This window comes from Tursiops truncatus, chromosome 2 (assembly GCF_011762595.2).
Source record: "Tursiops truncatus isolate mTurTru1 chromosome 2, mTurTru1.mat.Y, whole genome shotgun sequence".
Classification (NCBI taxonomy): Eukaryota; Metazoa; Chordata; class Mammalia; order Artiodactyla; family Delphinidae; genus Tursiops; species Tursiops truncatus.
In genome coordinates this window covers 91575882-91598097 of record NC_047035.1, presented here as the reverse complement: position 1 = coordinate 91598097, position 22216 = coordinate 91575882, and the positions used below count along the sequence as shown (strand labels likewise).

Genomic DNA, 22216 nt, shown 5'->3' with positions numbered 1-22216 from the left:
ATAAACATGAAAAATTATAATTCACTTCCATCTATTTTAGGACACCAGAAAGATCACAGAATGTTAGGGCTGGACCCGTCTCCAGTGTGCTCCCTATGTCTGCAATACTGATTACATTACACCATAGGTAACAGCATGGCTGAGTGGAAAATGCATCTACTTTGAATCAAATCTACCTGAGCTGGAATCCAGATAACTCCATTCACAAGCAATTTGTCTTCGGTCACATTATATAAATTCTCTGAGCCTCAATATTTTCCTCTGCAAAACTGAAATAATAAAACTTGCTTTACAAAGCAAGGTTAGAGATGATGTATATAAGACATCTAGGTACTTAATGAAAAGGGGGGGGGGGCATTACTCTCACACAAATTCTAGCACAACTTTAAGTCCATATTTTTCTGTAGCAAGCTCCAAATCTTTGTGTCTTCAGAACATGTCTCAAATAGTCTTCATTAGTTAACCTTTTCCCTTGAGTTACTTTGCGTTTGTCTATAATAGATACAGTTTGTATCTACAGATACAGCTTGTCTCCTTACTGTTCCCGTGACCACCAATACACTTTAAAAAATCTCCATGCAGTTACAAACTCTTCCCTGACTACTAATTTATTTTCCTACCTTACCTATTTTCTTGCTAAACTCTTCCCCTAAATTTTTCCAAAATATCCTATCAGGAAGGTCAGAGAACTGGAAGTATTCGGCAAATGTAACTGATTCACCCCTGTGAATTTAAAGAAACAGCTGCTCTTACTCTCATTTTAGAAACAGAAATTGAGGCATGGGGGTGTTCATCCAAGTTACAGAGCAAATTGGTCACAAAGGGGGACAAGGTCTAGAGAGCTTTTCATTGTCCTGCTTACTCTATCAAATATTAGTCTGGGGGTCAGCCTAGGGTTAAATGTTGATCAATTGGCTACTATCATCTGTATGAAACATAAATGCATGGAAATAGATGACAAACCCCTCTGAATTGGGGGGATTATTTACCCTTGTATTTTTATTGTTTATCTTTTAACTGCATATAATAAAGGTAGAAGGTAAGGGCTATGCACATACGTGGTGTATCAATACACCTGCATTGGTCCAGTTAATTCTTAAAATACTGAATAATGTTTAACTCACTGCTGTGAGTGCAGTGTGCAAGTCAAAGCGTGGAGGCTTCAAAACATGGTGACCTAATAATGATAAGAATCTAAGAATCACAACAAAATTTCATAACACAACCAGGCATGCATATGAATTTTCAGCAATAATGGTTTCATTTGAAACCACTCTGGAAACAGTGACCCATATTCCTCCAAACTGCTTCTCCCTAATTAGTCTTGTTTGCCTTCGTTTATGCTAAAGGTAAACACGCATTTAGCCTAAGAAAGGAAATGGAAGAAAAACAGAGGTGACCTAAACAACCTCTGTGAAGCAAGGCTTCTAACCTGCAATCAAATAGCTTAGTCACATCATCCAAGTGAAGCCAAATCACTCCAAATCATTCAATGAAAGATTCCATTTCCAATCCTACTCCTAAAAAAGAATATAACCAGAGATACAAACACCATCCCACATAACTGAAAGAGACTTGGTTCTTTTTTATTGAGAATACCATGTGAATGGTCTTATATTCACTAATTAACAATAGTAACTTAAATTTTCAAACATTTTTAAACACAGGCCACCCAGTACTCACTCTAAGCCCTCCTGGTTTTTGTACCAGTGAGGACATGGCTTCAGTCCATGTTCAACACTTAATTAAGAGATTCTTTTCGAAGACTGTACTCTGGATTTACCATCTTCTCAGAGGCCAGGCTGCTGCAGTTCATTAGCAGTCAACATCTGGCTGGAATGTTTTAAACTACTATTTTCCTTAACCATTATATGGATGAGGTTTTTGTTATTCTAAGCAAACTGAAACAATGTCTTTGCATGGACTTCTAAACATAATAATTAGTGACAGTGCAAATTGTTTTCTGATTTTTCTTATACTGTGTAGCAAAGTGCCATTAAAATCTTTAAATCGTAGTTTAAACCTTTGTATAATTGTGAGAGTCTTTTCATTTTGTAATGTAGACAATGCCTTTACTTTTTAAGCACAAGGTCTCTTTCTGAAGGCCAAGAAATATTTAACTCAAATGTAGCTATATGCAAAGAAAAATTATCTTTAAACTTTCTCAAGGAAACAGGTCTTATAAACTTATAAAATAAAAACTTGGACATATTTGGCACAGAACTTCGGACATTCCAGTTACTCTGCTTCTGAACCTCAATGGTCTCTTGCACAGTATGGATTTCAAACTTCAAAAACCCTCCTCTGAAAATAGTATCAACCCATGTCTACACAATTAATTTGCCCCTGAAATTAAGTTAACTGAATCTGTTCAGGGACTTAAGCAACTAGAAACATCCCTGTAGTCAAATAACTTTTTAAAAGGAATTTCATGAGGCTGCATAAGAATTTCTAGGCCTCAGCTGACACATATTTATAAGTCTGGCTCAGAGAACTGTTATAATGCACTTATGGGTTCACTCTGCCTGAAATGCCCTTGGGCCCCTCCCAGTACTTTGTGTCAAGACACAGCCTTCCTTTCCTTTAAAATTTTTTTAGAACTCACCACTTACTTAAAATCTTCCCCGTTTAACTTTACCAAGGGGCCACTCTTACAACCCTATTTCCCATTTACGTATAAAATATTTCACACCTGGGATGAGATAGATACTTAGTTATTAAGTCTTCCGTTAGTATTCCACTATGTGTATTTATGTTCCATAATGGCACTGACCATTCCTTTCCTTTTCTTTTTCTTTTTTAAAAACTTGTTTCCTCCCTTGCCAGGATAACGTAGTGTGGCGGCCCCAGCTGAAAGAACTGAAATCAATGTAAATCCTATCTTGCTATCCTCAGCTCAGACCCCTCCAAAGGCTTTGTTAGACTTGGAATGAAATCCAAAGAAGACTCTGCACAATGTGGCCTCTAACCACCACTCTCAGCTCACCTTCCACCACTCTGCCCTCTCCCCACCTCACCACATCCCATCCTCACAGGCCTCTGCTATTCCTGGAACGTGACAAGCAGCCTTTCACCTTAGGTCTCTGGCATTTACTGTTCCTTCTGCCTCCCTTCTCTGCCCACTCCCTCAGGTCTCTCTCCAAATGTCTCCTCCTTAGAGAAGATTTCTCCTACCTCCCTATCTAAAATAGCAGTTTCCCCTTTCCACAGCCTGTTTTTCTTCCTAGCTCTAGCAGATATCTTTTTTTTTTTTTTTTTTTTTTGCGGTACGCAGGCCTCTCACTGTTGTGGCCTCTCCCGTTGCGGAGCACAGGCTCCGGATGCGCAGGCTCAGCGGCCATGGCTCACGGGCCCAGCCGCTCCACGGCATGAAAGCAGGGGCTTGAAAGCAGGGGCTTCGCAGATTTTGTTCACAGTTGGTGCCTAGAACAATACCTGGCATGTGGTAGGTGTTCAATAAATATCACTGAATGGCTGCTTCCAAGATCCCAGCAGAGGGAAGATTTTGTGGGTAGAAGCCAACCAAACACACTTTCCTATCCAAGGCTAGACTTTAGAGTTGCAACCTGTTTCCCAAGCCAGCCAGCTGTCTCTAAGATCTGTAAGAGGAATTTGGTCCTTTCTTCTTGGCCTCCGAGGACAACTCCAAGAACACAGAGAAACAAGACATAAGTCTACAGCAACCTGAATCCTGAACTAGTGAAGTAGGGACATACCTTACAGAATGCCTCCCCAACTAACATTTTGCTGATAGAACATCTCTTGGATTTTGATACTCAGACTGCATAGACTTTATATCTCTCTCAGTACAATACTTTTTGAAAGGTGTTTATTTAAGAAAAATATATACTTATGTCCCCAAACCTAAATACAACTTTTGGGCTGCACCCCACAGGCCTACAAGGCCTGTGCTTGCCCAGATTCAAGACTGAAGAAAGAGCCCAGGGTCAACAACAGAGACATCAACGGTTTAATGGATGGGGGAGCTTACAAGTCCGAAGCAGGGTCCTGGAGCGACACCCTACCGCGTGCAGGGGATGGTGGCAGCAGTCTTCGTTCGGGGGCGGGGCGGGGGGGAGCGGAAGGGGAGAATACAAGTTATAGGAAAATTGATGTCAGGTGGGCTCATTAGTCACCAGGGAAACCAGTAGAAGGGCAAGCCCCTCACCACTCCTTTGATAACAACAATCATCAGCTGGGGCGTGGGGCATGTATGTAGGAAGGTCAGTCATGTGCAGGAAGGTCAGTCATGTGGGTTTAGGTGAAGCAGGGACTGGTCGGGCAGGGGACGTACAGAGAACAAGAGAACAGCCATCTTGAGTGGCCTGACCATACAACGTTGGTAATAAAATAGTGTGTGCAATACTGGGATACCAGGTGTCCACAGAGAAGACACAGTGCACTACTATGCAAACTTGTTAACAACCATATTAATTGTTTGATGTTCAAGAAAACTGTTTTAAGTATTTTTCATTGTATTTCTGTTACTTATTTAGTGGAACTTTTTACTGTGTTTTTGTAAGACTGTAGGACATTAGAGGTCTGAGTTGAAGAGCAATGCATTATAATTTTTCCTACTTAAAATAATAAGAAATAGGCCTCCAATTAATGATTTTGTGCAGAACATCTAATTTTTGGAATGGATTCCTGCTGTTAAGTGAAAGATGCCTGTATTTTCTCGGATTCTTAGATTCACCCAAAACCCATCAACAAGCCTCTCCCCAGGCCTTTCTGATTTGGTCAAAGTCCAGCAGCTCATCTGTTCTCAATCTCTAACTTTGACTCATTGAATCTCTTCTCATATCTTCATCTTCCAGTTCCCCCAAAGGCAGTCATTCGGGTCATCCACTGCCCCTCTTACCTTTCATTTCATTCAGTCCTTCTCTCTATCCTTTTCTTAATATTTACCAAAAGAATATATGCACATAATCTAAAAGATCAAAGGAGCTAAAAGGCTGACATCAACAAAAGCAATCCCTAGCTCTCACCCTCATCCCCAATGCAGTGTGCCAAGAGTCAAACACTTTCAACTAGCTCTTGCTTTAAATTATCAAATAATCTGAGTGAAATACTATCTCCTAGGTATTCCATGTTAAATTTCACCTACTGCCTTCTTATTATGGTAAATGAGAATTTTAACTGTCTTACACTCACCTTTCACCCAACCTTTCTCCACAAATTTATGCTGAAAAAGTTTGGTTAAATCCATATTCAACACATTCAAACGTGTCAGATTTATCAATTCTTTATTTTCCTGATAAGATTTATCAATTCCATTTTTTCCCTCCCTCTTCAGGTTCTAATCTGCACAGTGTTTTCTAAGCTTCTGGGTGTCACGGATGTTATGTTGCGATTTCTCATCACCAGTGTTCTATAAATACCCAACTGCTCTCTGCTGTATTAGATTTCCCATCTCCAAGTTCCCATGTCATCTTCTTTCTTGGTTTACTCCCTAGTTTTGGTGGATTACATGCTGTAGACTTTTAGATTTTGCATGTTTGAGATTATTTTATTCTATCCTTAAACTTGATCAATTCATTTATTCTAAGCTAAAATTCATTCATATTTTGAAGACATTACTTTGTTGCCTTCTATCTTCCAAAGCTATTTTTAATAAAGTAATTTTCATTCCTGTTCCTTTGATTGTGATCTCTCCCTTCTTTTCTCGTGCTCTCTCAATCAGCTTTTAGTGTTTTCTACTAATATTCAAGTTTCAAAATTCCCAGACGATGTACTTTGGGTTATTTTTCGTTTTTTAAATTAAATTTTTTTCATTTTTCTTTTTCTTTTTTTTTTTTTTGCAGTACGTGGGCCTCTCACTGCTGTGGCCTCTCCCGTTGTGGAGCACAGGCTCTGGACGTGCATGCTCAGCGGCCATGGCTCACGGGCCTAGCCGCTCCGCGGCATGTGGGATCTTCCCAGACCGGGGCACGAACCCGCATCCCCTGCATCAGCAGGCGGACTCTCAACCACTGTGCCACCAAAGCCCTCCTTTTTTTAAATTAAAAAAAATTTTTAACTGAGGTATAATTTGGTTTGTTTTTCTTTCATTATTATGCTGAATACCCAATGAGCACCTTTCAAACTGAGAATACATGTTTTCATTTTGGCAAAATGTTATTCAAAAAAATAATTTTCTGGGAATTCCCTGGCAGTCCAGTAGTTAGGACTTGGCACTTTCACTGCCATGGTCTCGGTTCAATCCCTGGTCAGGGAACTAAGATCCCACAGGCCGAGGCAAAAATAATAACAATAATAATATTATTATTATATAATTAATATAATAATGTTATTATTATTCTAATGACCATTTACTCTGTTTCTCCTTGTATTTTTGGAATTTATCTATAAGTTTTCCTACCTTTCTCTCTCTTACTGTCCATCTCTTTTTTTTCCTACTTTATCAGAATTCTTCCTATCTTTTTACTGAACTTTTTATTTAAGCTATCATTTTTTAATATCCAAAAGTTCTTTCTTATTGTTTGTTCCTTTTTTAAAGTAACATTCTTTTGCAACATTTCCTGTTATCTCTCTGAGGACACCATGACTTCTTTGAAGGATTTTTCTGCTCTCACCATTGTCTGTTTCCTCTGAGTTCCTTTTCTCTTTGTTTACTTCATGTTGGAGGCTTTCTTCCAAAGTCCAACTATCTTTTGATGCCCTATCATCTTTAAGAGTGAGTCACTAAAAAGCTGATTAAAAGCTTTGTAAATGGGCTTCTGATATGGTCATAGGGTAGCTGGAGAATTTTTGTGGAAGGGGGTCACCAAACATCAGTATCTATAGGTCTTTTCTCTAGGATGGTTCAATTTCCTCTGAGAAGGATCTTTCAATATTCCTGGTGGGGTGTGCAGTGGTGAGGCTGCCAGTATGCTAGAGCTGACCAGAGGAAGGGAGTTGCACTTTTCAGATGCAGAATACCCTTTAATCCCCCAGTTTTCAATTCTATTCTGGTCCTGCCTTTCTCAGTGCTCAGTGTCCCCAAGTCCAGATAATCTTTCTTTCTCCAGAAACTCTTGCAAAGATGGGGGGAAAGATCTCTTTATTTAGCCAGGTAAGAGTGGACTCTGAGGGTCTAACTGCTCCTCATAAAGACTTTCAAATAAATTCCCACCCACCATGTCACCCTGCTTCCTATGATACCCAGTGCCTCTAATTCCTAAGCTTTTCCAGAGAGCTGTGAGTCAGCTTGCTTTCCATCTGCACCTCCCTCCACAGGCACTTGGCTCTGATCTTTCTACTGTGCGAAGTCATGCACCATCCTTCCACCCACTTTCCATCTTTGTATCGTGTGGTTTAGGGTTATTTATGTCTCCTTGATTTATCAAAGATGGAGCTTCTTCTCTTGTTTTCCCTATTGTTTGGGGATGATTTTTTGAGAAAAGAACAATGAATGAGAGGTAAAGAAAGAGAAGATATGTCTTTATTCTGTCATTTTGAAACCAGGAGTCTCTAGCTTTTCTATTTCACAGGTCTTTTATTACATCATACTCTTCTGTCAGTTACATCTTAATTCATAATTTGTCTTCCAGACTTTCTGGGTAACTAGTCATCTTATTTTACTGGTTTCAGTCATGCAACATTTAGTTTATTAGTAAATTAACAAGATCCACATCTATTTATCATATCCCATTTGCAGTAACTGTTGTCTGCAGTTGAATCGGGTACTGAATTTACATATAATTGGGAGGGGATTATTTATCATTTGGAAGGGCATTAGTTACCAATGTCTCGCAGGACAATTTCTTATCAGATAGGTGGGCTATTCTCTGCTTGCCTTCCTGTCCCTCCATTCTCACACTTCTCTGTACCCCAGGAGACTGACTTCTGTGAACTACTCCCCTGGCCCATCACCATTCACTGCTATTCCCACCCATCTCACTCTCCCTACCTCGATGCATTTCTGGCAACATTACTCTATAGCCGCAGCTCCTGAAGTATAATGGCTTCTGGCTTAGAAAGAGAACTCTTCCTAATTGGTTCTCTTGATCCTGGCCACACCTCTGTAAATAGTCTATTAAACTCCTTTCAGTTATACCCTGTGTGCCATTTGTTTCCTATGGAGACACTGACTGATACTGTACATCAGCAAAAAAAACAAAAAAGATTTTGAACTAGCTCATCTCTAAAGTCCCTTGAGTCTCGTGTTCTACAATTTTTATGAGTCAAGTATACAGTTGGCACTTAACTAAAGACTTTGGACAAATTAGGGGCTTCCTTTCAGTCAAGATTCCATCTTACTACAGCAAAGAAACTCTCCAAACAATTATGCTCAGCCCCTAGAAAATATAAGAATTGTCAGTACAACTTAGACTAGCATGGAAAACTAGGATATACATATTGTTCCCTTTAGGCAATGGAGTCAGATAGTTCGGGTAAAGTACATTTGTTTTTGTTTTTTTAATTTCTAAAAAATTGAGGTATAATTGGCATATATTATATTAGTTTTAGGTGTACGACATAATGATTCAATATTTGTGTATATTATGAAATGAAATCACCACAAGTTTGGTTAATATCCATCACCATACATGGTTATACAATTTTTTTTCTTGTGATGGGAACTTTTAAGTTTTACTCTCTTAGAAACTTTCAAATATGTAATATAGTACTATTAACTATAGTCACCATGCTATACATTACATCCCCATAACTTATTTATTTCATAACTGGAAGTTTGTACCTTTTGACTCCCTTCACCCATTTCGCCCACCCCTCATCCTACACCTCTGGCAACCACTAATCTGTTCTCTGTATCTATGAGCTTGGTTTATTTATTTTTATTTAGATACCACATAAAAGTGAAATCATACAGTATTTGTCTTTCCCTGTCTGGCTTGTTTCACTTAGCATAATGCCCTCAAGTCCCATCCATGTTGTCACAAATGGCAAGATTTCATTCTTTTTATGGCTAAATAATATTCCGTTGTATATGTATACACCACATCATCTTTACCCATTCATCCATCAATGCTCATAGGCCATTTCCCTATCTTGGTTGTTGTACAAAAGGTTGCAGTGTACATGGAGATGCATGTATCTTTTTGAGTCAGTGTTTTTGTTTTCTTCAAATAAATACAATGCCCAGAATTGGAATTGCTGGACCATATGACAGTTCTATTTTTAATTTTTTTGAGGAACCTCCATACTGTTTTCACAGTGGCTGTATACAAATTTACATTCCCACCAACAGTGTGTAAGGGTTCCCTTTTCTCCACATCCTCACCAACACTTATTATTTCTTATCCTTTTTATCATAGCCTTTCTAACAGATATGAGCTGATACTGCACTGTGGTTTTGATTTGCATTTCCCTGATGGTTAGTGAGGTTGAGTATCTTTTCATGTGCCTTTTGGTCATCTGTATGTCTTCTTGGGGAAACTATCTATTCAGATCCTCTGCCCATTTGTTAATTGGATTATTTGGGTTTTTTGCTATTTAGTTGTATGTGTTCTTTATATATTTTGGATATTGACCCCTCATCAGATATATTATTTACAAATATTTTCTCCATTCAGTAGCTTCCCTTTCCGTTTTGTTGATGGTTTCCTTTGCTGTGCAGAAGGTTTTAAGTTTGATGTCATTCTATTTGTTTTTTGTTTGTTTGTTTTTGTTTTGTTTTGTTTCCTTTTATTGCCTTTGCTTTTGCTGTCAAATCCAAAAAAATCACCACCAAGACCAATGTCAAGGAGATTACCACCTATGTTTTCTTCTGGTTATGGTTTCAGGTCTTACATTCACCTCTTTAATGCATTTTGAGTTAATTTTTGTGTATGGTATAGGACAGTGGTCCAGTTTTGTTCTTCTGCATGTGACATCCAGTTTTTCCAACACCATTTACTGAAGACACTGTCCTTTACCCATTATGTATTCTTGGCTCCTCTGTTGTAAATTAATTGACTGTATATGCATGGGTTTTTTTCTGGGCTCTCTATTCTGTTCCATTGATCTATGTGTCTGTTTTTATATCCAATACATTTGCTATTTTTGACTTTGAAACACAGAGACAGCCAGAATTAATTCCAAAGGTTCAATGTTTCTTTTTCTTTATCTTTTCTTCTTTTCCCTTAAATATTCTACCATCAGAAAGCCAGAAAAATGCAAAAAATAAATCTCACCAATCCTCCCTTTAAAAAGAAATGAATTCCTTGACCTCAGCCCCAACCACAAACACCAGATTCTCTCTTTTTCCAGGCATATCTAGACTTCTTGTATCACTGAAATTTTCTACTTTCTCACCTCTCATAAACCCTTCAATCCATTCCTATTTTAAACTGCTTTTGCCAAAGTTTTCTTCAACTTCTTTGATGCTGAAATCAATGGATATTTCTTATCCTCATCTTACTTAACCTCTCAGCAGCATCTGACACCACTGCTACTCCTTTCATGAAATATTCTTTTGTCTTTGCTGTTGCCCATCCTTTCTAGTTTTCCTCCTATCTGATTACTCCTCAGTCTCTTCAGGTAGACATCTCTTCCTCTGTCCATCCCTCAAATGTTCATGCTTGTGGAACTTGTCTTATTCTTCCTTAACTTTGTGTCTACATTCTTCCACTGGATGTTCTCCTCCACTCCTATGGCTTCAAAAATCAATTATAGGACTTCCCTGGTGGCGCAGTGGTTGAGAGTCTGCCTGCCGACGCAGGGAACGCAGGTTCGTGCCCCGGTCCAGGAGGATCCCACATGCCGCAGAGCGGCTGGGCCCATGAGCCATGGCCGCTGGGCCTGTGCGTCCGGAGCCTGTCCTCCGCGGCGGGAGAGGCCATACAGTGAAAGGCCCGTGTACCGCAAAAAAAAAAAAACAATTATATACTAATGACTCTCAAATGGACCACCTCAAGTCCAAATACTACTCCTGGCTTTCAGAGATATTGTTTGTAACTAAACAGTATAACTCCATCAGTGTGCCCACATACTCCTCATACTCAACATTTTGCCTTCCGCTCAAACCTATTTTTTCATCTATATTCCTTATCCCACTGAAGCACACCAAGCCAGAGACCAGGGTATAATCCTTGACTCTTTGCTGTCCCACATCCAATCAACAATCGAATCCTATTGATTCTGTCTGAGATATACCTTAAATCTATCATCTAATTCTCTCCCCATTATCACTGCCACTTCCCTAGAAGTGGCATCTCTCTACTGCTAATACAGTTACCCTCAAATCTAAATTTTATAATACAGCCAGGGTGGTCTTTTTAAAATATAGATTTGATTGTGTTATCCTCTTCCTGAAAGCTACAATGGTTTTACAAACTGCTATCCAGATAAAGCCCAAATTCCTCAACACTGGTTTACAAGGCCCAGCATCTGGTCTCCTACCCTGTCATTCAAATTTAGCTTCAGCTAAATTGAGCCTCTTATATTTCCTCCAACAAGCCATGATCACTCTTACTCTAGATATTTTCACATGATATTTCCTCCGCCTGAAACATGCCTATCCAATGTTATCAGTGTTATCATGCTGTCAGTATTTCTTGACTAATATCTATTAATCCCTGTCTCAGCTTAGATGTCCTATGTTCTCTAAATGTGGATTAGATCTGCTCCCATAGCACACGACTTATCCACTTATCACACTCTCTTACTGTTGCCTATTGACATGTCTCTATTCCCCTCTTTAGATCATAAGTACTATGAGGGTTAAAACTATACCTATTATATCACCAATGCCTTGAACATTAGCTGGCACAAAGTTGTCACTAGATAAGTAAGGGCTGAATGATGAACAAATGAATAAACAAATAAACCATCGGATTAAACACAGTGCCAGTGGAAGCAGATTTTACATAAGGACTTATTTTCCCTTACTTTCTCTCCTCTCAAAAAACAAATAACAACAAATAAGGTACCCTACCTCCAAATGAGCCATTGCTTACAAAGGACTAATTCCTGTATAGTTACACATGACAGCTAAAGAGAATTCTATCTGAGCCTTTGCTTTCTCCTTCATTTTTCTCTTTTCTCTTACATACAAAATTTTCAAAGTGAAAGTTTAAGCAGTCTGAAGACTAAAGCATGTGGCTGACTTTCTCTTGATCTGCCCGATGCCCAATCTATATTCCTAAACCATCTGTAAACTTGGTAGTGTATGTACATGAGATAAAAAAAGGACCTATGATAATATTTTATTTGAACCAGAACTCCAAAACATTAATTAAAGCTGAGCACACCTGCTCTGAACTGCAGTCAGAGATTTATGTGAACTTGTAAAGTTGAGGCTTTCTGACCTATTGTAGGATTTATGTCTTCTTTAAATAAGTATTTCTTCTTTGCAGTGCAACAATTTTTTTAAAAGTCTGTTTCAGTGACTAAGCTGCTGGCATAAACAGATATGCTGTTCAGTTCCTTTATTTCCTGGTCTTTACCCTTTTTACCCACTGCTTGTCAAGTATTTACCTGAAGGTTCTGGGTGAAAATAAGTAGGCCCAATTATGAAGTCTAGAATTTCTTTCTCTAAAGCTAATTTGTTAATGAGGTGATCTAAAAAGATAACCATGCATTCAATCTCCCTAGTTAATCTAAGAGCATTTTGATACAGCTCTTCACGTGTTTGCTTACTCTTTGAAAGGTACCAACTACCTTGTGGTTTATCACAAGCAGAACTTAAGTTACAATGCATGCCCACGTGTGCAGTCCTTTCAGGTAAGACAAAATTTTTCAATTAAAGAAAGGTGTTCTAATTTTGAGATTCAGATGCTAATACTTTAGAAAGAACGGGTTCTGTCAGGCTAACTCATTCAAATTGGTTACCTTGGATAGGTTCATGCCCAGCACTGTGAGTGTCACCAAGCCAGCACAACAGACCAAAGCACTGGAGCTGGAGAGGCCAGAACTCGGTGGGATGTTTCCATCGACCAAGCAATTCATTCCAGTCAAGTCACTAAGACCAAAGTGTTCCTAAGAATAGAAGGAAAAATAGCACTAGTAACTTTGGTTGGATTCAAGGAGTAGCGGAAAGTTCTTTCATTCCTCAGAGAGCAAAAGTCTATCAATGGACTTATTATGCTACTTATAGAAACAACTTGTGCAACCTAATCTAGCCGAGTCCATACATGACATTTTATTTAATGGCTCTTGGCCACAGGGCACTATAATCTGAAGATTAATTTTTACTTTGTTGAACAAAAAGCTACTGATCGATTTCCTAAAATTGCTTTGAATGATCTTTTTCATGAATATTAATTGATTTGAACAAATATGGAAAAATATTAAACAATTATAATTCAAGTAGCAAGACAAGAAATACACAACTATTAGTGAGGCAGGTTAAATCTCTGTGTAGCACATCCCAACACTCTGTCATTGTAAAAGTCTAACACTAAGCCGTGGTTTGTTTCTATGGAGTATTTTATGGAATACTTTTCTTCAGAGGACCTTCCAAACTTTCTCAGTTCTGTTTTACTTATGGAAAAACCTAGGCACCAGCAGATTAAGAGACTTTCTCAAGATCACATATAGGGAGCTGGAAGTAGGATCCAGGTCTCTGATTTCTGGTTGAGAACTTCTCACTGTGGTCAGAAACCCGGGCCAGCATACTGTCACTGTGATTTAATGTAAGTCAGCTATATGAGGAAATCCAGATTTTTACTAGGGTTTATAGATACAAATTAGCCATATGGTAGCTTTCAAGACAGCCAAATTAGAATTCAGCCACAATTGAGAATGCAGACTCTAAACAAAGCAGGGAAATTCTATTTCTACAAATAGGAAAGTCCAAAGAAATAATCAGACTCTGATCTCAAGATGGAAAGCTCTAGGATACTTAGATGAATACCTAGGATGAGGACACTTAGGATGATATCATATCATATCCTTTGTAGTTTAGGATTAAAAACAAATTCAAAAAATCAAAAAATTAAAGTAAATTCAGGGCTTCCCTGGTGGCGCAGTGGTTGGGAGTCCGCCTGCCGACGCAGGGGACATGGGTTCGTGCCCTGGTCTGGAGGATCCCACATGCCGCGGAGCGGCTAGGCTCGTGAGCCATGGCTGCTGAGGCTGCGCGTCCGGAGCCTGTGCTCCGCAACGGGAGAGGCCACAACAGTGAGAGGCCCGCGTACCGCAAAAAAAAAAAATAATAAATAAATTCAAGGTCATCTCTTCCTCAAGAAAAAGTACCATCATGTTTACAAATTACTCAAACGGCTCAAGACCAAAGTAAAAATACTATTATATTACATAATTATGCATTCCATCATACATATTATTCTTCAGAGAAACTTCAATAAACTAGTTAGAATAGCCAAAGTAACAACAAAACTCTGCAAATAAAAGACTGTTTTTTTCCTTTTTATTTTTTTTGTCTTTTTTCCCCTAACCTGGCAAAACTCATCCACCACAAAAGAAGAGATTCGGTTGGATGTACTTCTCTTCTTGATTTCAAACCACCTAAAAATTTCCTTTCCAGAAATACAAACAAATTATAAACTAAAATACTGCTGTTGCCAATGCCCTTTCGTACAGAACATCCGACAGCTGGTTTAAAAAAAAATCCTTGGAGAACGCTACATATTTAACCATGAACTGATCCACAGGGTGTCTTGAATGTGAATCATACTTACAAACTTATCACGCAATGTTTAAATTAAAATGTACAACAGATTCAAAATGCAAATGGGTTTTGCCAAATTCAGTAATAGCGCTATCCCAAAAGGATAACATGTTCAATTTAATATAAACAGATTATCCTCTGGAACTTTCTAGTATTTGAATTTGAAGGATTCTTAACAGGCTAACATTTAAATTACTTCTCTGCCAAACATTTATTAAACAGACCTGCTTTTGCACATAAGTTGTCAAATCGAAAAGGAAAGCTGTAAGACCTGAAATTCTCAAATACAACACAAAGCAACATTTGTTCTTTAGGTCACTTTATCCATATGCTACAAAAGGCATGTTGCTATAAGGAATATGAAATTGCATTTGCCAAGCAAATGCTTCCAAATACTGTAATTCTCACTAATGCATGTGACAAGCCAAATGATTTGAAGATTTAAAACCTGCCAATAACTTTTCCTGTAAGTTGTTACCATGTGTCTGGGAGAAAGAAAGGAAGGGGGGGGGGTAGGAAGGAAGGAAGAAAGGAAGGAAGGAAGGAAGTCTAAGACCAGAACAATGATAATTAGAGTACAGGACTATACATCAGAAATTAGAGTACAGGACTATACATCAGAAAACAATACCAAGTTTCCATTTATTTAGTGCCTACTATGTGTCAAGCACTGTGTAATCCTTGCAACAATTCTTTGTTGGGATAATAATAACATCCTTTCACAGATAACAAATCTGAGGCTTAAGAAGTTAAATCAACACAGCAGGGTAGAGCCCAGATTCAAACCCAGGGCTGTCCAGCTCTAAATCGTATTACAATATACACCTATACATCCCTAGAACAAAATGTAAATAATATTACTAGAATGTATCTTTCGAAAGAAAATTTGAACAAAGATTTGAAAACTAGAAAGGTGTCTGTCAGATGCACCTGCACCTGCCTTATGAACAGTCACTACAGCCCCCTATGAACACCACCCAGAAACAGTCACATCTACCCAATTCCCTGAAATACATTATTTAGCAAAATAGAACAGAAACATCAGTTAGCCTTGAAAGGAGACAAAAATGATAGAGTAAATAAAATGTCTTGATATAATACACATCATAACCTCAACTGCTAGTAGGTGCCTGATAAACGGATTTACCTGAATTCCTTTAAATCCACATAAGAAATAGTTGTGCCACAGAGGCTTGGTTTTGTCAATCTGGATGTTATTAGCACTAGTACTGAAGTCCCTGCAAAAGCAAATGACACCGTTAATTCTAGAGGCTTTGCGCTACAGAATCGATGGCTAACTGCTGCCATCTTGTGCCAAGACAATGACACTGAAATTTCACTTTCCATTTACTTCCCATATTCGTACTTCACAAAAACAACAAACATCTCCAGCTGCTAAAAATTAAGAGAAGTTGTAGTGACCTTAATAACTAAACTACTTTCAACTGACCCTTTTTATTTCCTGAAAAGGAGAGGACCCAATATATTTTAGTATAATCTACCCACTTTTTATTTCATGATGGTCCTTATTAAGCTGCTGTAAACCACATAAATGCTTATCCTTTGGGCCTGCTGTTTGGCACACCTCTTACTAGAACAGAAGTACTCAAAGCCTCCTTTCCCCACACTTTCTACCACCCATCAGATTTTACATCTGCACAGTTTAAGAAGGAACAAACAAAACAAATAATGATTCTAATGGATCATAACTCATTGAATAAAATAAGAGTCCATGAATCTACACTGATATAAAATAACAAATGAATAAATAGCTAAATGAAGAAGAAGGGGAAGCTATTCCTTAGAGCAAAATGTCAACTAATAGAAGAAATGACGGAAATTGAAAAATCATTATTTGGCAAACTCCATAATTGTTTCAGGAAAGAATCATCAAAGGATGCTAAAATTACTGAGTAAAAATTTGATGAGAAACAAGATATTTATATAAATTTGAAGTACTTCCCCACCAGATACTAACTGCAAAGGGAAAAAAAATAGTAACTTTATGGTAATCTGGCAGACAACTCAACCAAATGATCAAAATTAACAACAGTTAAAGGAACATCAATCATGTGCCTCCTTGATATGATGCCCTGAGGACACATCAGTTGACATGTGGGAATTCTTTATACTATTTTTGTGACTTCCTTCAAAGTCAAAAGTTATTTCAAAATGAAAGACAGTAAGCGTCTAAATCAGCCAAAGGACAAAATATGTGAAATGGGGGGGAACCAATTTAAATGTGAGGAAATAAGTAACATTCCCCATATTGACTGAGTGCTCTTCATATAGTTTACTAAATATCTACTATGTGACAGTCACTGTGGTAGGTGCCTTCCATGCATTATCTTAATAACATGGACATATCATGTCCTAAGAAAAATACTGAATGACCACTTAAGTGTGCAAGGCATTCACAGGAATATAAAGGTAAAAGGCAACGGGCTTATCTTTTAAGCATATGTAATCTAGCCGAGACAGCATGAACACAAATCATGATCACATACCACTGTCATGTGATGGTGTGTAATATGAGGTGGGATGCAAGGCCAAGAGGGCATCTTTTGGGCTGCACCCCGCAGGCCTGCAAACCTTGTAGTTGCCCAGCCTTGAGACTGAAAAAAGAGGCTGGAGACAGTGACAGAGACATCAATGGTTTATTGGATAGGGCATCTTACAGGTCTGCAGCAAAACATCCTGGAGCAACACCCCATTGTGTACGGCAGACAGAAGGCAAGACATGGCAGCAATCTTTGCTACTTGGGGAGAAGGAAGCTACCATTTATAAGTGGAATTGAGGTCAGGCTGGCTCATCAGTTACCAAGGAAACCAGCAGCTGGGGTAGGGGGCAAGCACAGGGGTAGTAACTGATTAAGCTCTATAATTAGGGTACAGGTGAAGCAGGGACTGGTGGAGCAGTGGATGTACAGAGAGCAAGAGAACAGCCATCTTGAATGGCCTGACCACACAGCAATTTCTATAGTCAGCACACTAGGGTGGAAAGGGGAGCCTTTCCTGGAGGCTCAGAGAGGTTTAGTGACTCTCCAGGGACACACACAGTCTGACTCCAGCTCACAAGCACTTTAGTATCACCCGCAGGAGTTAAAATTTACTGCCTAGAGTCAACAAGAAGTCACAGAATTTGGAAAGTAGAAAAGATTATGTTAGCAAAACTGAATGAGTTCTGTTCCTAGATAAGCAGATCTTGGAAGTCACCACAAAGAAAAGAAAACCAGGAACGAGTCAGGGGACAGGGGTGGTGGTATACTAGGAAAAGTAGAGGAGGGAATTTGCACAAATGTAGGAAGTTAGATGAGAAACATCAAAGCAAAAGCTAAAAAGTGCCAGCCCCTTCAGAATTAGAAACATAGCTTAAAAACCACAACGTGATGCTGATACACATTTATGAGAGTGGATATAATTTAAAAAGACATGTTAGCAAAGATGTGAAGCAACTGGAACTCTCATACACTGGTGGTAGGAATGTAAAATTATACAACCACTTTGGAAAACAGGCAAATTCTTAAAAAGATAACCCGACAGTCCACTCCTGGGTATTTACCAAATGAAACATGTGTCCACACATAGATTTGTATACAAATATTCACAGCGGAATTATTCATAATAGCCAAAAGCTGGAAATGATCTAAATGTCCATCAATGATGAATAAAGAAATTATGCAATGCATGCTAGACAATATGTGGACAATTCTGGGAGGCATGCTGCATTCTTCCTAGGGGTTCAGGTGGAATGAAGCCCCTTACCTACAGCAGGAGCTACCTGCCTTGATAATTCACCTCTGCTTCCCTAACTCAGTCTCCATCCTTTTTTAATACTGCTCCTGGGATCATTTCCCAAACACCTCCTTCCAAGTCTGTTGCAGGCTCTGCTTTTGTGAAAAAAAATGGAATTCCCACATGCACCATGGTGGGAATGTTAAATGAATCTGAGTAAATCAATATGACAAATTATGGGACTCAGTTTTAAAGGTTTAAAATGACACAAAATTATATTTGAGATAATGTAAGGTTTTCTTTAAAGGGTCTGAAATGTACATAAGATATATTCTCAATCATGCAAAATAAATAGAAAAAAGATCTTTTACAATAAGTTTCATACAAAAGTCAGGAATTTCTATTACCTTGCACAACTTGGTATAGACACACATAAAATACTTGCTGAATGAATGAATATTATTGCTGGCAAACTGTCCAATGAACAATAAGCCAAAAATATAATGTAGCAATTATATGCCAAGATCTTTTTTTATAATTAACAAATCAAATCCATCATAATATATTATAAGCGAGTAGGCCTTATCCCAGGAATGCAAAGACAGTTCAACATTAGAAAATCCATTGGTGAGGGAAAGTGGAGGGTGGGGTGGGGGGAGGGGCGGGGGGCGGGGGGATGAATTGGGAGATTGGGATTGACATGTATACATTAATATGTATAAAATGGATAACTATTAAGAACCTGCTGTATAAAAAAATAAATTTTTTTTAAAAAGAAAATCCATTGGTGTAATTTGTAATATTTTTTAAACTGATCTTCAATGCTGACTAGACATTTAATAAAATCCAATACCCATTAATGATTTTTTTTAATCTTAACAAACCAAGAATTAAAAACAAAAAAGTATGTCCTTAACTTGATAAAGCATATGTACTAGAAACATACATCTATTATGTTCCAGACACTATGTTTGACACTGAGAGTAGAGCATTGGAGAGGCAACAGTACCTGAAGTCACAGAGCTTACAATCTACTGGGGGATACAGGCAAGTAAGCGGATAATGACAATACGGCATGTTAAGATGCTATGATGAGAGAATTAGAGGGAGCCCTAGTAATATAAGAAAGGCCCCAGCCCTGACTTTACTAGAGATAGTTAACCTCAAAAGATGATAAATACCTTCTGGGCAAAGACAGAGTTATTTTCATCTTTTTTTTGACCCAGTACCTAAAACAATGTCAGACACAGAGTAAGTCTTCAGTAAATGTTTCTTAAATAAATGAGTAAATGAACAAAATGAACAAATATTAAATAGGGAAATTTAGATTCTTTTGGAAGTCAGATACAAATTATCAATAAATTAAGTGACTTATTATAAATTTGTTATCTCCTAAAGAATTCATTAGGGTACAAATACAAACACACATAGACTCACACACACACACACACACACACACACACACACCATTACACACAGTAGCAATTCTAAGTACTCACGGGTACAAGGGATTGGTATTGGCCAGCTGGAGAATGTGTGTTTTCACAGGTTCCACAGCTATTAACATATCTTGTTCTACAGCCATAGGAAGAACAGAATATCCACAGTAATCTATATGCTCTCCTAGAATAAAGAGAAAGCATTTTTTATCATTGCTAGCATATGAATCTCAACTAAGTTGACATACAAGAAAAATGACCACAAGGCAGGATTTAACAGAAAATAAAAATACTAAGGGCAGAAAGTAACACAATTTGCTTTCTCTCACTAACATCTGAGCCAGGAACTTTTGCTAGAATAAGTATTATATATTAGTTATTAGTTTCTGTTAATTTTTCAACTTCTTTAAATATTCACAATTTTTTCTACTTTCTAACTCCTAATAATCATCTTTGAATATTTATGTTTAGTGACTAGTTATGTGGAGCATCAAGAAATGCATTGTCTCCTTTCTCTGTTGCTCATTTGTATTAACTTTTAAAATATGAACAATGGAAGCCATTAGCACCCTCTCACTTATAATAACATTATGTGAGTCCCACTCTTTTCCTTGCTAGCCAATGAACTCAGTAAAGGTGAAGTCTTTATTTATCTTTGTGGCCTAACCAAATGCCGAACAAATTAGCTTGGCACTGATTAGCTGTGTTAAATGTGCTAGACATAGCTAGGATAAAGAAAAAGCTAGAAAAAAATTTAACCTGCACCATTTTATATATAATAAGCAAATTTAGAAAACAAACTATTCTCTTCTCCTTTTCATTCTAATTCCTCTATATATCACCAGCAGGAATTTTTTTTGCCTATTATATCACAATGTTTTCTCCAAATTACCATTTATACTGAAGGTTGTTATTCATCAGATTTAAAAACAAAACAACAATTCAAGAAAGACGGGCTAAGCAATCTCACTCATGTTTCGCCAGGACAGGTTTGTATATGTGATTGTTCTATGGCAGACACTGAGCAACTAAGAAACATAAAATGAATAAAAGACAATTCAACTGCCTAATTACATTTTTAAATAAATATTATTCTACATATTATTACAAATAGCAAGCCTTTTGTTTCTATATTGATGTGTCCTTTAAAATAAGAAATTAGGGTTGTTTTTTTTTAATGGATTGACAATGACAGATGGAGAAGTGGTTTTCGAAGTTGTCTCTCTCCCAAACTTCCCTCAAAAAGACAATAAAATAAAACAGTGGCTCACAAGTAGAAAACACATATTTAAATTAGCAGAACTGAAATCAAAGAGGAAATCAAGAAATACCTAGAAACAAATGACAATGAAAACACGATGATCCAAAACCTATGGGATGCAGCAAAAGCAGTTCTAAGAGGGAAGTTTATAGCAATACATCCTACTTCAAGAAACAAGAAACACCTCAAATAAACAACCTAACCTTACACCTAAAGCAATTAGAAAAAGAAGAACAAAAAAAACCCCAAAGTTAGCAGAAGGAAAGAAATCATAAACATCAGATCAGAAATAAATGAAAAAGAAATGAAGGAGGGCTTCTATGGTGGCGCAGTGGTTGAGAGTCTGCCTGCTGATGCGGGGGATGCGGGTTCGTGCCCCGGTCCGGAAGGATCCCACGTGCTGTAGAGCAGCTGGGCCCGTGAGCCATGGCCGCTGGGCCTGTGCGTCTGGAGCCTGTGCTCCACAGTGGGAGAGGCCACAGTGGTGAGAGGCCCACGTATGGAAAAAAAAAAAAAAAAAAAAAGAAATGAAGGAAACAACAGCAAAGATAAATAAAACTAAAAGCTGGTTCTTTGAGACGATAACAAAATTGATAAACCATTAGCCAGACTCATCAAGAAAAAAAAGGGAGAAGATTCAAATCAATAGAATCAGAAATGAAAAAGGAGAAGTAACAACGGACACTGCAGAAATACAAAGAATCATGAGGGATTACACTACAAGCAACTATATGCCAATAAAATGGACAATCTGGAAGAGATGAACAAATTCTTAGAAAAGCACAACCTTCTGAGACTGAACCAGGAAGAAATAGAAAATATAAACAGACCAATCACAAGCACTGAAATTGAAACTGATTAAAAATCTTCCAACAAACAAAAGCCCAGGACCAGATGGCTTCCCAGGCGAATTATGTCAAACATTCAGAGAAGCACCAACACCTATTCTTCCCAAACTCTCCCAAAATATAGCAAAGAGAGGAACACTCTCAAACTAATTCTACGAGGCCACAATCACGCTGATACCAAAATCAGACAAAGATGTCACAAAAAAAGAAAACTATAGGTCAATATCACTGATGAACATAAATGCAAAAATCCTCAACAAAATACTAGCAAACATAATCCAACAGCACATTAAAAGGATCATACACCATGATCAAATGGGTTTTATTCCAGGAATGCAAGGATTCTTCAATATATGCAAATCAATCAATGTGATACACC

The 22216-nt window shown here is 37.9% G+C and overlaps 1 protein-coding gene across 22 annotated transcripts in view; it reads right to left on the bottom strand.

The window, feature by feature from the left end:
- Positions 1 to 22216, bottom strand: part of GALK2 (galactokinase 2) — a 136503-nt gene that overhangs the window by 86440 nt on the left and 27847 nt on the right. For 11 of the 22 annotated variants that reach the window (XM_073800947.1, XM_073800946.1, XM_073800948.1 and 8 more), the window contains 4 exons: positions 19789 to 19912; positions 19471 to 19518; positions 15702 to 15792; positions 12757 to 12903 (listed from right to left, as the gene is read on the bottom strand). In XM_073800947.1, coding sequence (XP_073657048.1) covers positions 12757 to 12903; positions 15702 to 15792; positions 19471 to 19518; positions 19789 to 19912 — 410 coding nt within the window. The remainder of the gene's footprint in view (positions 1 to 12756; positions 12904 to 15701; positions 15793 to 19470; positions 19519 to 19788; positions 19913 to 22216) is intronic. The other 11 variants (XM_033851658.2, XM_073800958.1, XM_073800941.1 and 8 more) reach the window with 5 other exon arrangements.